The 15,110-nt window shown below is 37.7% G+C and overlaps 2 protein-coding genes across 2 annotated transcripts; one reads left to right on the top strand and one right to left on the bottom strand.

The window, feature by feature from the left end:
- Nucleotides 1-3,657: 3,657 nt before the first annotated feature.
- THAP5 (THAP domain containing 5) lies at nucleotides 3,658-8,095 on the bottom strand. Its single transcript, XM_052639201.1, has 3 exons — nucleotides 8,016-8,095; nucleotides 5,072-5,264; nucleotides 3,658-4,572 (listed from the first exon to the last, which is right to left on the bottom strand). Exons 1-3 carry the CDS (start codon nucleotides 8,093-8,095, stop codon nucleotides 3,658-3,660), a joined length of 1,188 nt encoding a protein of 395 aa, XP_052495161.1.
- A 346-nt stretch (nucleotides 8,096-8,441) lies between these two features.
- DNAJB9 (DnaJ heat shock protein family (Hsp40) member B9) lies at nucleotides 8,442-14,279 on the top strand. Its single transcript, XM_052638670.1, has 3 exons — nucleotides 8,442-8,576; nucleotides 10,661-10,886; nucleotides 11,822-14,279. Exons 2-3 carry the CDS (start codon nucleotides 10,670-10,672, stop codon nucleotides 12,274-12,276), a joined length of 672 nt encoding a protein of 223 aa, XP_052494630.1. The 5' UTR covers nucleotides 8,442-8,576; nucleotides 10,661-10,669; the 3' UTR covers nucleotides 12,277-14,279.
- Nucleotides 14,280-15,110: the final 831 nt, after the last annotated feature.

Here is a 15,110-nt window from a genome sequence, read left to right as displayed (position 1 = left end):
GGTGGTGAATAGGTTAAAAGTGATAAATGAAACAGACCATTCCTTGAAGAAAGTTTCTCTAACACAAATGCATCTTGGTCAATATCTCCACCCTCACCCTTCTCTATAGCTTTTTCCCTGACAGCTGTTTTAACCCACTCACCTCATCCACAGAAAAACAAAATAGTGTAATCTAAAAAAGAAAAAAGCATGTACTTGAACACCAAATTAGTTGACAGAACTGTTCAATTTAGCTAGTAATAGTAAAATTAATCTGCACATCAATATTCCAACTCTTGATGGATGACATTTTTTCCAAGATCGAAAGTATGCAGAAAAATTTCCTGCTTGATGTTTAGATCAATGCCATGTATTATTTATGATGAAATCTTTTTAAATTTGACTTACCAATCACCCTGAAGTGTAGGCATGAAGATAGACAGCTTAGACTTAATATCCTTTCTAATTATCTGGGATAGAAAAGAGGAAATAGTTTGTGGTGGGGATAGACTTCGACAACAAAAATCAATTAATAGGTGGCATAGCACGTAACTGGTAAATTGTACTGTCCACTGGAAACATAGAATGTTTCAAAGACTATATGAAGATCAATATCCTTCCCTAAACATTCTCAAGGTATGAAGACATATTTGTTAAGAAGGTTATTTTAAATAATAAGAAATTCTAAGGAGGCAAATTCAGAATATTCATCCAAACCTTTATTGAGTGAATATTACATTATCAATGAAATAGAAGTGAAGATGAGCCCTGGCTATGAAGCCAGGGATGCTCTCTCTTGTCTGCTTTTACTTTTTACTTCATCACATTACCTTCCCCCATCCCACGTTAACACGTCTCTTTGATCCTTAAAAGCTGTACTTTCATTTATTCAATTAACACTAGAATTAAAAAAAAAAAAAAAGCATAGTGAAGTTGAACAGAAAGCCATAACATCATGATATTAAAAAAAGGATAAACAAAACCAACTATACTTCAATAAAAATTAATTTAAAAAACATGTAAGTACTGCTACAGTGTTATAATACAAACCCTGTAGAAACAAAGAAAAAACAATTTTGATTGGTAAAAGGGATGATATTCCCACAAAGCTGAAATGTAATTTTAACTGGTTGAATTTAAAGAATAAAATAAGCAGAAAGACAAAGTCAGCATGTTTGAGAAATGCTAAGAATTCGAGTATGGCTAGAACACAGGATGAACAGAATCACAGAGGATTATATACATGATGGAAACAAGTTTTGCTTTATTCTGTAAGTATTAAAGGGTGATTATCGATTTCTGAGCTAGGAAATTTAAGTGGTACACAGGTGATATAGCTAGATGTAGAGTTTAGGTAAAAAACTTAACAGTAGACTCCAGGAAGATACAAAAGCAGAGATCCAAAATATAGGTACTGTTAGTCAAGAAGTTCCTATAATAATCCAAGTAAGAAACAAAGTTGGTCAAAACCCCCAAATAAAATTTAATAGTTAACTGAGTTAGGCTGGAACATTCTGAACAGAATATACGAGAGTATCTTAGATACTTGTAATATAGTAGTTTAAAGAAATACAACTAGTTTAAATTATTCCTGCTGCTGCTGCTAAGTCGCTTCAGTCGTGTCTGACTCTGTGCAACCCCATAGACAGTAGCCACCAGGCTCCCCCGTCCCTGGGATTCTCCAGGCACAAACAGTGGAATGGGTTGCCATTTCCTTCTCCAATGCATGAAAGTGAAAAGGGAAAGTGAAGTCGCTCAGTCGTGTCAGACTCTTAGCGACCCCATGGACTGCATGCAGCCTACCAGGCTCCTCCGGAGTGGGGTGCCACTGCCTTCTCCTAAATTATTCCTGAGTAAACTATAAATAGAAAATAACTATAATGTACAACACTTTATAATGACTTAAAAGGGCTATTTACATTATGTATTTTAATTATCAAAACAGAACTTAATATATCAACTTTATTAATTATATGTACATAATTTATGCAAAAATGTTACATTCCCCCCCCATGGTTATAAGGACACCTCTGATCAACTTTTTTATAATTAGCTGACACACATTCATATAATACTAATTAATTTTATTAGCCTAAAAAACTAAATGAAATATAACCCCAAGTAATCGACTTAGAAAAACAATTAAAATACTATCTGCTGTGTAGTCAATTATTTATTGAGCACGTCCTATTTTTCAGCACCAAAACACATTTATTACCTCACAGAAATCAAAAAAACCACCCTTCCTCTCTTTCTTAGTTGTCTCCCTAAGGTCATTACCATGTGCGCGTGCTCAGTCGCGTCCAGCTGTTTGCAACCCCATGGGCTGTAGCCTATCAGGCTACTCTGTTCAAGGAATTTTTTAGGCAAGAATACTGGAGTGGGTTGTCATTTCCTACTTCAGGGGATCTTTCCAACCCAGGGATCAACCTGCATCTCCTGAACTGGCAGGCAGATTCTTCATCATTGCACCACCTGGAAGGCCATGGTCATCACCACCTATCTATAATTTCTTTTAATACAATACATGTTAAGTGGCAAGGTATAAGAATTAATCTATTATTCTGGAATTTTAAAATGACACATACACACATTTAAAGGTTATACATTTTAAACATATACAAACTGTTAATTCCTAAAAAATATTTAAAAAATTAACCTCATTGAAATTTTTGGTTTATAAAAATAACTTTATTGCAGGGTGTCAAGTTTAAATAATTGTGTATTATGATGGTCAGCTACATAGAAGATATTCTTTCAAGTTTAAAGTACCTCTCCTAAAAATTAGGCCAATGGTTGATTCCTTATTTTAGTTCAACTGGAATAAAACCTAACAGGAGTATTTTCCGGTAAAATACAAAAACTATTAGTCGCTCAGTCATGTCCAACTCTTTGTGACCCCATGAACTGCAGACCTCCAGGCTCCTCTCTGTTCATGGGATTCTCTAGGCAAGAATACTGGAGTGGGTTGCCATTCCCTTCTCCAGGGGATCTTCACGACCCAGGGATCAAACCTGGCTCTCCTGCATTGCAGGTGGATTCTTTACTGCTTGAGCCATCAGGGAAGCTGTATAATACAAAAAATTACAGCCCAAAGGTCAAGCAACACAGAATTTAATACATATTGGGAAGAATTTAACAGGTAATAGTAGAAAATTCTAGCATCTACTTTTGTGTAAGATTATCATACAGAAAACTTTTTCTATTAAAAGTATCTTCTAGAAAGGGAAGAAACTATAAAGAAACAGACTCTGTAAGATCTAGTTAAGTGCCCTCCTTCTACAAATTAAGAGACTGGGACTCAATCTTAATAAGTAACTTGTCCAAGACACACCTCAGTGGTACAATCAGGACTGATTCTGGAACCTGACTTCTATTCTGGGCTCTTGTTTACCATATCTGTGTTCTCATTTTACGACTGAATTATATTACTTATTCACTATGTTTTTACTTTAAATTTGGAAAATTAACAAGCAATGAAATGTCATCTACCCAACAACTCGAGTTGTTTTCAAAAAATGAGCATAATAATAATAGGATGCAGTTCATAACATTAGAGCACTTGCTTAGCTTCATTAAGGTTAAGAACTTTACACAGGAAAAAGTTCACTTTACACAGAATTTGGTTTGGCTAACAGAAATCTTACATGAAAGTCACACACTTGGAAACCTCTTAATCTATATCATAGTAACTTCATACGTTGTGAAATGGTTTTCTATAATCTTGACATTTTCTTCAGATAGCCAGTTTTCCTGTTTTAGCTGCCTTATAAGAGCTTCCAAAGACTTCAATCTCCCTAGAGTTTGTTGTTCCTGTAACTCAAGAAGAGTTATCTTTGAATGTAGTTTAGACACTTTCTGCCACAGATGTTCCTTATTTACATCTTGTCTGCAGTAAGAATGCTCAGTCTGTAAAACTTCTGTCTCATAGTCTACATCCTTGTATGAGTCTTCAATGTCTATATCTTCTTCCATTTCCACTGTTTCTTTGGGGGCAGGTATAAAAGAACTAATTGCAGGTTTGGAATTTTCTGTAGGTACAAAAATGGCAATAATGGATTCTTTATCTGTGTTTAATTCTTCAACTGTTTGAGTAACTGTGCGGAATATGAATGGATTTTCCTGTGCTGACTTAATTTCCACAGAATTATTTGTAAAGTGTGGGTTAGCAAGATGATTAGTAGTTATTTCAATCACTTCTTGGGTTTCTAAAGGCTGCTGAATACCCTCTAAATTTGAAGTTGTCAAAGTAATAGTTGTAGAACTTAGATTCTCAAATGATGTGTGAAAACCACCTATACCCATGTCTTGGTTAACTGATGTTTCCAAGGTAGATTCTGGTTTTCTGGTATCTTGTTTAACTAGACTAAGAGTTAATATGTTACTTTGCCCACTTTCTGCTTTTGGATCTGGTGGCTTTACCAAGGCAGATGATTCAAGTAATTCTGCATGTTCAGGGAGGAGATCTGTATTAACTGGATGCTTCTTTGGCTCATTTGATGCAAAAGATTCTTCTGACTTGGCTTTTAGGCATACTTCTTTCTCACTTTTCAATTTTTTCTTCTGAGATTTTTTTTTGGAAGGATCTTTCTCCTATAAAATAACATTTTCAAATTCTAAAAAAGATGTCCTTACTAGGCTTTATCCTCTTATTAGATAGTGCTGACTATTTCAGTACAACTTTTAGTAGTATACTGGCCAAACAAATTTATTCAGTTAAAAAATGTTTTCAGCTCAAAATATACGTGAAAGCATTTTTTAAAAAAAATTATGCATAATCAATATATGAAGAAAAATCTCAGATCATTCACAAGACTAGTAAAAAAATCTTAGATCATTAATTTACATTAAAAACTCAACCTGATAATTTATGTATGTGTTATCTTTGGCTCCTCTTAAGCTATGCTTCAGAATGGTTTATTAAAAAATTATCACTTTCAGTAAAAGTACACATTAGTTTTCCTTTCTCAAGTATTTGTTTTCCCAACAGTTATTTTTCACTCTCCTCCCCTCTTCCTGACTACCTGCCACCCTGCAATCTGCCACCATACTCAGTATTAGCCCCTTCTCCCCTACTCCCTGCCTCCAATACCTGATTGTCTTCAGGCAAAGAAAATATTGTTGGAATTGCAGTTTGTTTCAAATAGCGAATACCCCATCTGATGTCAAGAGAGTCAGGAGTAAAATGGTCACTACACAGGAACTGGTATTTACTTGGAACCCATGAATCTCGTTTCATATTCTTTAACCATTTTTCAAGTCTTTCTTTGTCATGGAGAGGAAATCTGAAATTAAAAAAAGGAAAATTTTGCTATATTTTAACAATAATGCCAGACTCCAGGCCTGTATATAGGGGTAACCTAAGGGCCACAAAAACAAGACAACCATTCCCACCATACAACAGCATCTTCATGACAACTACTGTCATATCATCTCTGCAGCAAAGAAAGCTAAGATATGAGATGTGTAGCCAAAGCTTTTGTTCGAGAAGACTGGTTTGTAAAACATAACCCAGGGTCCCTTCAAGTAAGACATGTTACTACAAAGGATAAAGTCTATTCATATTTTCTATGGATTATGTTTCTTTTTCATTCTGTTGTATAGTCTGTAGAACTAGGGAAGAGTTTTGTTAACTAAAAAGTCCTATTCAAATATACTTCATAGTAATATAACCATTTCCTGTCTATAAAAAGAATTAAACCTAAGGCTTTTATATTAATATTTTTAAAATAAGGAGATGTTAATTCAAAAAATGGTTTAGCTAACATAAAATGAATACTGTATCTTATAAAACTACTAATATTCCATTCTCTTTACTGAAATCAGCCTCAATTCCAACCATCTGTAATCTAGCCCAACATTTCTAGTCTTCTTTAGCCAGTGGTTTGGGAACTCTAAAATTCAAGTATTCAAGTTCTGAAAGTGAACTAAACATGTTAAGAGGGCAGACTCATATTTTATAATAGGAGACAAATAGAAAAGACAGAGAAAGGCAAGAGAGCTCTTTATATATGTTGTTGTTGTACCAAATAGCCTGGATATTCAGAGTTGGCTCTAACACACTACATGTTTTAGGGTAAAATTTGGACTTGCTGCAGAATTTGACAGAAAACTTTATTCTACCAGTGTAAACAGGTTTGCATTAAACAACAGTGATTAGTATTTTTTTTGAAAATTTTATAGGAACACAGGCCAAGACACATATTATATAATAATTTCCTATTTTTAAAAGGGAGTAACAAAAGGTTCTCATACAAGAAGCAGCTGTTAAACATTTCTCCCAATTACAACCATTTATGCTTTGCAGTAAAGATTTTATAAAAAATAAATACTGATAACTTAGTAAGATGCTAGATGAAAAGAGTCTGGGTGCTTTGTAGAAAATAATTTTTAATGCTGATATCATTCCATAGGAAAAAAAATCATATTATCTGCTTTTGGAAGTTTTTTTTACCATTGATACAATATTCATACACAGTTTGAAAAGTTTTTAACCTTACATGTATCAGTAACTTATATTATAAATATGATAAGCATAATGAGTAAAGGCATTTAGTGGCAAAAAGAATTTTACTTTCAGAGGACTTAGAATAATCACTGCTATAAACTGAGCACTATATTCATTGAATTTCCTAATTAATATAAATTTATTTTGCAGAACGCGACAGTGTCAGTAAGAAAATTCTTCAAGTTGGATGCTATTAGGGGACTGAACACATGAAATTTTAAAAAATCAATAAAAAGTTCCATTTCCAGTAAATTCACATTTTGAGGAATAAAAATCTATAATTGACTTTCTCTGGCATTATTATTTTTCTCTCCTTAAAAATAATAACTATGCAGTTCACAAGACTAAAGAAGTCCTAGTCTGAGGTTATGAGCCCCCCAAATCCAAGGCCAAATAAATATGGGAAATATGGTGTTAAGTTCAACATGATTCTTTGCTACAAACCTCCTCAGAGCCAGTGATATTCATATACCAGAGTATGTTTATCCCCCTAAAACATCTCTGCAACCTGTGGAAGGGCTTCAAGGAAGATAATTCTGGAAATATGGCACATACTTCTCTATTGTTCCAAATAAAAATGAGTACTTTTGGGGTTCCACAAAAAAATATTTCGTGGCTATAGTTATTTGGAATACATACAGTAATTTGGAATAAAGTGGAATATTCCCTACTTTTCCAGAGTTCGCTTTCTGCCACTTCACTTTTAGGAAAAGTTAGGTCTAACAGGTATTACGGCCCAAACAAAATTTTCGCTTTTACGAAATAAAACCAATTGCTTCCTCGCTTAGAAAAGGCTTCCTAGGAACGCTCTACGTTGGGAGAGGGGGGAAAATCTGTTAGCCCTTACTTACCTGCTCCCTGTACGAATGAAGAATTATCTAGAGCCCTGAGCAGGTGACAGATTATAATTCCGCCTCCGCCACAAAACTTTCAAGATAAGTTACCTGATCTTTTCTGAAAAGCCTCAGTTTTCTCAGGAGAAAATGGAGTAACATCTACGCGACCTAACTCACAGGAGGTGTAAGATAAACTTGGAGGGCACCTTCCCATTCGGCACGTTTGATGCACCTGAAGTGATTCCGTTCAGTTCAGTCGCTCAGTCGTGTCCGACTCTTTGCGACCCCATGAATTGCAGCAGGCCAGGCCTCCCTGTCCATCACCAACTCTCGGACTTCACTCAAACTCACGTCCACTAGCGTTGTTCAATGAAATGAGGTCAGGGGAGGTTGGGAAACGCTCTGAAAACCAGAAGTATCGCTCAAACTTTACCGCTTAAAATGCCGTTAATACCCTCAACAGACCCCTAAGGCTCGCCACACGCCCAGCGTCCTCCCTAGAAATGTCAGAACATTTCCAGATAGACTCAACTCGCGCCTTCGCGCCTTCCTCCTGCGCAGAAATCAAACACTCCCGGAGAACCGAGGACAAATTTACAGAGCAGACAGGAGAGACGCCAAACCCTAACCCCAAACGCCACACTACAGCGACCCAAAGGCAAGCTGAAGCTTCCGCGTTAGGGGCAACTTACGGGTAAAAACTAAGCTTCCGCTCTTTGTTATTTCGTCCCCGGCGGTTCTTACAGCAAATCGCTGCGCAATAGCGGGGCATCGCTGCAGCGCAGCCACACGAGACCCAAGCCGCCAAGGGGCACAGGATGGACTTCCTCACCGAGGCGGAGCTGCAGGTCCTTGCTGCCCGAGGTAACGCGCCTGCGCCAGGCGAGGTGGAGTGGAAAGACTCGGCAACCCTGCACTCACTTCCGTTTCCGCCGGCTTCGGCTCGGCCCTTTCGGGGGTTGGAGCCGGAAGTGACGCATGGGCTGATCAGCAACAACAGTTTTCCACGTGCGCGTAGGGCGCCAGGGTCAGGTGGGGAGGCGGGAGCCAATAGAAAAGCGTTTCGTGTAGGTCTTCTCCAGAGGTTTAGGCGCCCGCAGCAACCGGCCAGCCACTGGGGAGCGGGCTGTGCGAGAAGGTGGTTGTGAGAGGCGTGTGAGGTCGGCGGACAGGAGGCAGTGGGCCCGTATCGGCTCACGGAAGCTGCTGAGGCCGGGGTGAAGGCCGAGCCGAGCGGCCGTGTGGAGTCGCTGGTTAGTGTCGTCGGTCAGGAGCGGCAGCAGCTGGAGGTTGCGGACGAGAGACGAGGCCGAGGTCTCGGGGAGGGGGGTTAGGCCTCGGTGTCCGCTTCGACCGCCGCTAGGGCTTCGGGCTGCCCGGTGTTCTTGAGGAAAATAATAGGGGAAAGGTGATGGCAGAAACACAGCGTAGTGCGGTTTGTCGTGGGGTTGTGCTGCTGGCTTTCTCGGGCGTTGGGCAGCTCCTCTCAGACCCCGGGTGGGACTCCGAGCCCTTCAACCCAATGGCTGCATCTGGTCTGCTAGGGAGAGTATGGGTGAGGGCTGACGGTCTAGCCCAAGCAGTCACCGGCTCTGGGGAGAGAGACCCCCGGGACTGTCTGCCGGGTCCCTCTTAGGAATGAGGAGTCAGTATAAGGCAGTCAGTCTTCTAGGAAAGTACGGGATATTCACCTTGAAACTGAAATGAAGTTTATTAAACCAGGAAGGTACCTCTCTGCCAGTGTTAGACCCGCCCTTTGGCAACGGCCGCAGTACATGCTCGGTTTGTGTTCGTTTAACCAGGAGTCTGTACTTGATCCTTGGTACCCGTGACTGTGACTAACTCTCTGGAAAGAAGTGATCTGTCTGCTAATTACGCTCCAAACGGGCCACAGGAGAGGAAGGCAGGCAGTTTCCACAAACGAGAGTGTCTTTCGTCAGACGTGTTATATTCAAAAAACAGGATCAGTTCTTTTTGAATCGCGAACCATTTAATCTGTAGTCTCGAGAATTCCAAGTTGTAGTCTAGGTGGAAACTTCTTTGAGGTTAGAGAAATAGTTTAATGACTCCTGAGAAGTTTGAAAGTAAGTTTACCTTATCTGTAGTACAAACAATGAAAGTTCATTTTTTTTTTGGCAACCTTAGCAGAAATCCTAAATTTTGTTAATTACTAGTTTTTACAAAACATATATCCATGCTTTTCTATTAAATGTTTGAGCTCTTACAGTTTTTTTTTTTTTTTAAAGAGATTACGTTCTGTTGTGAGTTTTCAATATTATTGTGATATTGAGATTCTCTAAGTGCAATCCTTGGCTCCTTTTACCGAAATGAAAACTGAAAATTTCTTTGTTGCCGTTGAGTCACTAAGTTGTGTCGGACTCTTTTGCAACTCCGTGGACTGTCGCCTACCACACTTCTCTCTGCCCATAGGATTTTCCAGGCAAGAATTGTGGTGTGGGTTGCCGTTTTCTTCTCCGGGTTCTTCCCGACCCAGGAATTGAACCTGCGTCTTCTGCTTCGCAGGTTGATTCTTTACCACTGAGCCATCTGGGAAGCCTGTTTCTTAGGGAGGGAAGATTACTACTAATTTAGACATAAGGAGCTATTTACCTTGGTAATGAACATTTTTCCCGTTCAATTTCTTTAACCCCCTTTAGAATATACATCGGAGAAGGCAATGGCAACCAACTCCAGTACTCTTGCCTGGAAAATCCCATGGGCGGAGGAGCCTGGTAGGCTGCAGTCCATTGGGTCGGGAAGAGTCGGACACGACTGAGCGACTTCACTTTCATGCATTGGAGAAGGAAATGGCAACCCACTCCAGTGTTCTTGCCTGGAGAATACCAGGGACAGGGGAGCCTGGTGAGCTGCCATCTATGGGGTCGCACAGAGTCGGACACGACTGAAGAGACTTAGCAGCAGCAGCAGCAGCAGAATATACATTCTTGAATATTAGGATTCTTTCAGAAAGTGTTTTGATTTTCCACCCTTTTTACAAGGCTTGCATGTAATGAGGCTTTGATAGTAACTGATCAAATATCTGTTATTGAATATTTTTGTATCTGTTTATGGCCAGAGTGTTAGTGGAAAGGCAAAGCCATGAAAGATTGTTCTCAATTTGGTTGAATTATATTTGCTTTCAAGACGATTACTACCAATTAAGGGAGTGTAAAGCCTGTACAAATTAAATAACATGGAAACAAGTACAAGATACACTATATAGGCTTAACATTTTGGTACTGCATTAGTGTACTTTAAATCCTAAAAGCTCACTCAGTTCCTTTTAAAAGAAGAATCTAAAGATTAGTTCCATAATTTTTTTTCTTTTCTTTTTTAGGATATTGAAATGGCTACTCCCCAATCAGTTTTCATCTTTGCAATCTGCATTTTAATGATAACAGAATTAATTTTGGCTTCCAAAAGTTACTATGATATCTTAGGTGTGCCAAAGTCGGCCTCAGAGCGCCAAGTCAAGAAGGCCTTTCACAAGTTGGCCATGAAATACCATCCTGATAAAAATAAGAGCCCTGATGCTGAAGCAAAATTCAGAGAGATTGCAGAAGGTATGTAAATGACTATCTCCAAGGTCTCAAAGGTATTAAGTAGTAAAGGAAAAATGATAGGTAAGAAGTTTGTATATATTTGAAGGTTTTGTTGGAGATGAGAGGTAAAGTGGATGTATACGTAAATGTAGTGAGAGTCTCAAGGGTGTTTTCTTATAACATTTTGATCCTGGATGTATGGAAGTATATACTTTTTTGGCATTCAGATCTAAAAATGTTGAAAATGTATTACTTCATTCTTTTATTATTTATAAAATTGCTTATTGTTTCTTAACATAGAACAGGGAACTTTAGATACTTCAAATTAAAAGTTTTTATGAAATACGGAGATTAAATATAAAACTTGAGCATAAAGAAATTAAATAGATTTTAAGTGCCGTTTTTTTTTTTTTTCTTCCTCACTTGGTCTACATCCCAAAGCCACATTTGTCTTTAAAGGAAAAGTGTTAAACAAGTTTTGATTTAATACTAATTCTGAAACAGATTGCATCTCCTGAGCATTCAGTAGTTAATTGTTGGGTGGTGGTAACTGGGAGTTGGAGTTAAACATTTACTTCAGCTAGTAAGGAGGTGAAAAATCTGAATTCCTCTTAATTTGCTCATTAAATTCTTTAATGCAAGTGGTGACTTTACACAAATAGTATGAAGAATAACTCTGAAATTGTTGCCCATATAATTATTTTTAGTAATGGTAGCATTTATTTAACATTTATTGTATAGATACTAGAGGCAGGTATTGTGCTAACTGCTGATAGCATACAGTGGATAAGACAAAAAGTCACTGCCTTTTGTGACTCTTAACTTTATTCTTATGCTTGTAGGCTTTGGTTTTATTTGTGCTGTGAAATCTTTTCTAAAATAGATAAATTTAAAAGGCTTGGATATATGTAATTTCGTTTCTCTTCAGTTACTAAAGTATTTTTATTTCTTTTCAGCATATGAAACTCTCTCAGATGCTAATAGGCGGAAAGAATATGATACAGTTGGACATAATGCTTTTACTAATGGTAAAGGACAAAGAGCTAGTGGAAGTCCTTTTGAGCACTCGTTTAACTTCAATTTTGATGACTTATTTAAGGATTTTGATTTTTTTGGTCAAAACCAAAATACTCGGTCCAAGAAGCATTTTGAAAATCACTTCCAGACACGCCAGGATGGTTCCAGTAGACAAAGGCACCATTTCCAGGAGTTTTCTTTTGGAGGTGGTTTGTTTGATGACATGTTTGAAGATATGGAGAAAATGTTTTCTTTTAGTGGTTTTGACACCACCAACAATCGACATACAGTACAGACTGAAAATAGATTCCATGGATCCAGCAAGCACTGTAGGACTGTCACTCAACGAAGAGGAAATATGGTTACTACATACACTGACTGTTCAGGACAGTAGTTGGTTCTTTTTCTGTTCTCATTAAACCCAATTAGTTGACTCCTCTTCAGTATCTTTGATGCAGAAAGAATTTTTTTGTGAACTATTTTGACAAGTGCATGATTTCACTTAATATAGCTATTAAATATATTTAAATTGTTTTTGACAATTCAGCAACATTTAATTAGGAGACCAATAGCTAATTAATTTCCCTGATTAGAAAAGGTTCTTTACAAAAAGATACTATAATTCTGCCTGGTCTTTTTTTCTCTACTTGTCCTTGGGCTTATTAACATGACCAGTATCATTACCAAGGAAAGAATTGACTTTGCCTGATAAATATTTAAAGGTTAAACTTTAAAAGTTATTCTAGATTTAAATTGTGTGAACATGAATTATTTTTGGGGAGTGAAACCTTTGCTAATTTAAAATTGCATGCTCTGTGGCATCTCTGACTTAGATTGCAAAATATATGTGAAACTATAATTCAGTTGTTCAGCAAAGGATGACAAGCAGTATCTTGTTTAATTTCCACTGAAAGCTTGAAAAAAGTATGGTTTAATAACCATGCAGAAGAATTCAAGTAAAGAAAATGATTGTGTTGCTCATAGTCTTGTTTAACACCAAAAGACAGTTGAAAACTTCAGAAGTATTGCCAAGAGATTGTTATCTGTTTGATCCCTGGCTAATGATTTTGTAGTGTTGAAGTCATAGCTGTTTTACACATCTTTTCACATTTCTTTCTTAGTTGGCCCTCTCGATCTTAGTGTCGATTTATGTATTTTTGTGTGTATGTGGTTTTTCTTCTTTGCACTCATCTTTAGAGATTGACTAATACCTCATTCTGTTTATAAAAACAGCCAGTAATTTCTGTGCAACCTTATTATGTGCAATATTTTTAAATCCTAAGAAATGTGTGCTTTTGTTTTCAGATGGAATTATTTCTTTAGTTCTGCACTTGTTCCATGTTGTACTCCATATGAGTACTAATCCTATGGATACATATTAAAACTAGTAAATATCTCATACAGCTTTGTGAGTGAGAGAAATATAATATTTACAATATGATCTCTTGTCATTCTTAAAAGTTTATTCTGCAGTTGGAGGGTATATAAGCAATTGAGCTGCTAATACTGATCATAGACTGTATTCTAGAAGTTTGAAGATTTTGTTAATTTTGGTATATTTGCTTGCTAGGAGCAAGTATTCTTGCCACTGGTTTGTTCCGCTTCAGGCTTGGTTGGGAAAAAGACTGCATGAACCTATATTTGTTAGTAATCGTCTTTAATTTGAAACCTGCAAAGACAATGAATATATTTATGTACCTTTATTAGTTCGTAAAAGTTATACATACTACTTTCATTTGATAATAAGAAAATCGCCTGCCTTGAATTTTGGTCTAAAAATTCTCTGTGGCCTATTAAACAGAAAAAGTAAGGCAAAAAAATAAGACCCCCCCCCATGAGTCATACACACTTATGATACAAGCTAAATATAAAGAAAGATGCTTAGATAATCTATAGGTATGTGTGTGTGAGTAATTAGCTGTGTAAGCAACTAGAAATTAGAGCAGTAATCAGTATAACAGTTTCCTCCATAATTTAGAATTTTTTTCTTCATAGTTTGTATAGGTTGAATGTACAAAGAGAACAGTGAACTCCTGTAGTTATGCATGACCAATATGATAGCTTAATCTTTACTCCCTATATAAGTCAACACAAAATCTGTCACCTTTTTTGCTTCTGCATAAAATAGTGACATAACATGACTTTATTTTTCTTGAGCTAACGTGTAATTCTTCAAGTTTGGGGATTGAGTATGTCTTGCATTGGGTACTGTAGTGCATGTGGTAGGTTTGAAGTTCTTTTGGTGCTCTAAATTGGTAGGCAGTTTTGTGCTCTAAATTTCAAATCCAATTCTGAGATCAGTTCCATGAAAATTTAGGTTGCCTAAGGTCAGTTAAGAATTTATACATTCATGAAGTAGTTATTTTAATTTTTCTAAATAAAAAGCACACTAGGGGAAATGGTGCAATAGCACTCCACTCCAGTACCCTTGCCTGGAAAATCCCATGGGCGGAGGAGCCTAGTGGGCTGCAGTCCATGGGGTTGTGAAGAGTTGGACAGACTGAGCGACTTCACTTTCACTTTTCACTTTCCTGCATTGGAGAAGGAAATGGCAACCCACTCCAGTGTTCTTGCCTGGAGAATCCCAGGGATGGGGGAACCTGGTGGGCTGCCGTCTATGGGGTCGCAGAGTCTGACACGACTGAAGCAACTTAGCAGCAGCAGCAGGGGAAAATGAGACCACTGTTGAACAGAATACAGAAATTTATCAGCAGTAGGTCTCTAAAGTTTATATTGTTCATGTTAATGCTGGCACCTTTAGTTCCATGTGACATACTGAATAAAGTCACTCATGGTTGTTTCCTGCTTTGGTTCCAATGACAAAATATAATGAAGCCATAGTTCAGTCACTCAGTTGTGTTCGACTCTGCGACCCCATGGACTGCAGCATGCCAGGCTTCTGTGTCCAGCACCAACTCCCAGAGCTTGCTCAAACTCAAGCCCATTGAGTTGTTGATGCCATCCAACCATTTCATCCTGTGTCGTCCCCTTCTGCCTTCAATCTTTCCCAGCATCAGGGTCTTTTCAAATGAGTCAGTTCTTTGCATCAGGTGGCCAAAGTATTGGCGTTTGAGCATCAGTCCTTCCAATGAATATTAAGGACTGATTTCCTTTAGGATGGACTGGTTGAATCTCCTTGCCGTCCAAGGGACTCTCAAGAGTCGCTTCCAACACCACAGTTCAAAATTATCAATTCTTCTGCGCTCAGCTTTATAGTCCAACTCTCAC

Source organism: Budorcas taxicolor, chromosome 4 (genome assembly GCF_023091745.1).
Source record: "Budorcas taxicolor isolate Tak-1 chromosome 4, Takin1.1, whole genome shotgun sequence".
NCBI classification, from domain to species: domain Eukaryota; kingdom Metazoa; phylum Chordata; class Mammalia; order Artiodactyla; family Bovidae; genus Budorcas; species Budorcas taxicolor.
This window is presented reverse-complemented; position numbering and strand designations above follow the sequence as displayed.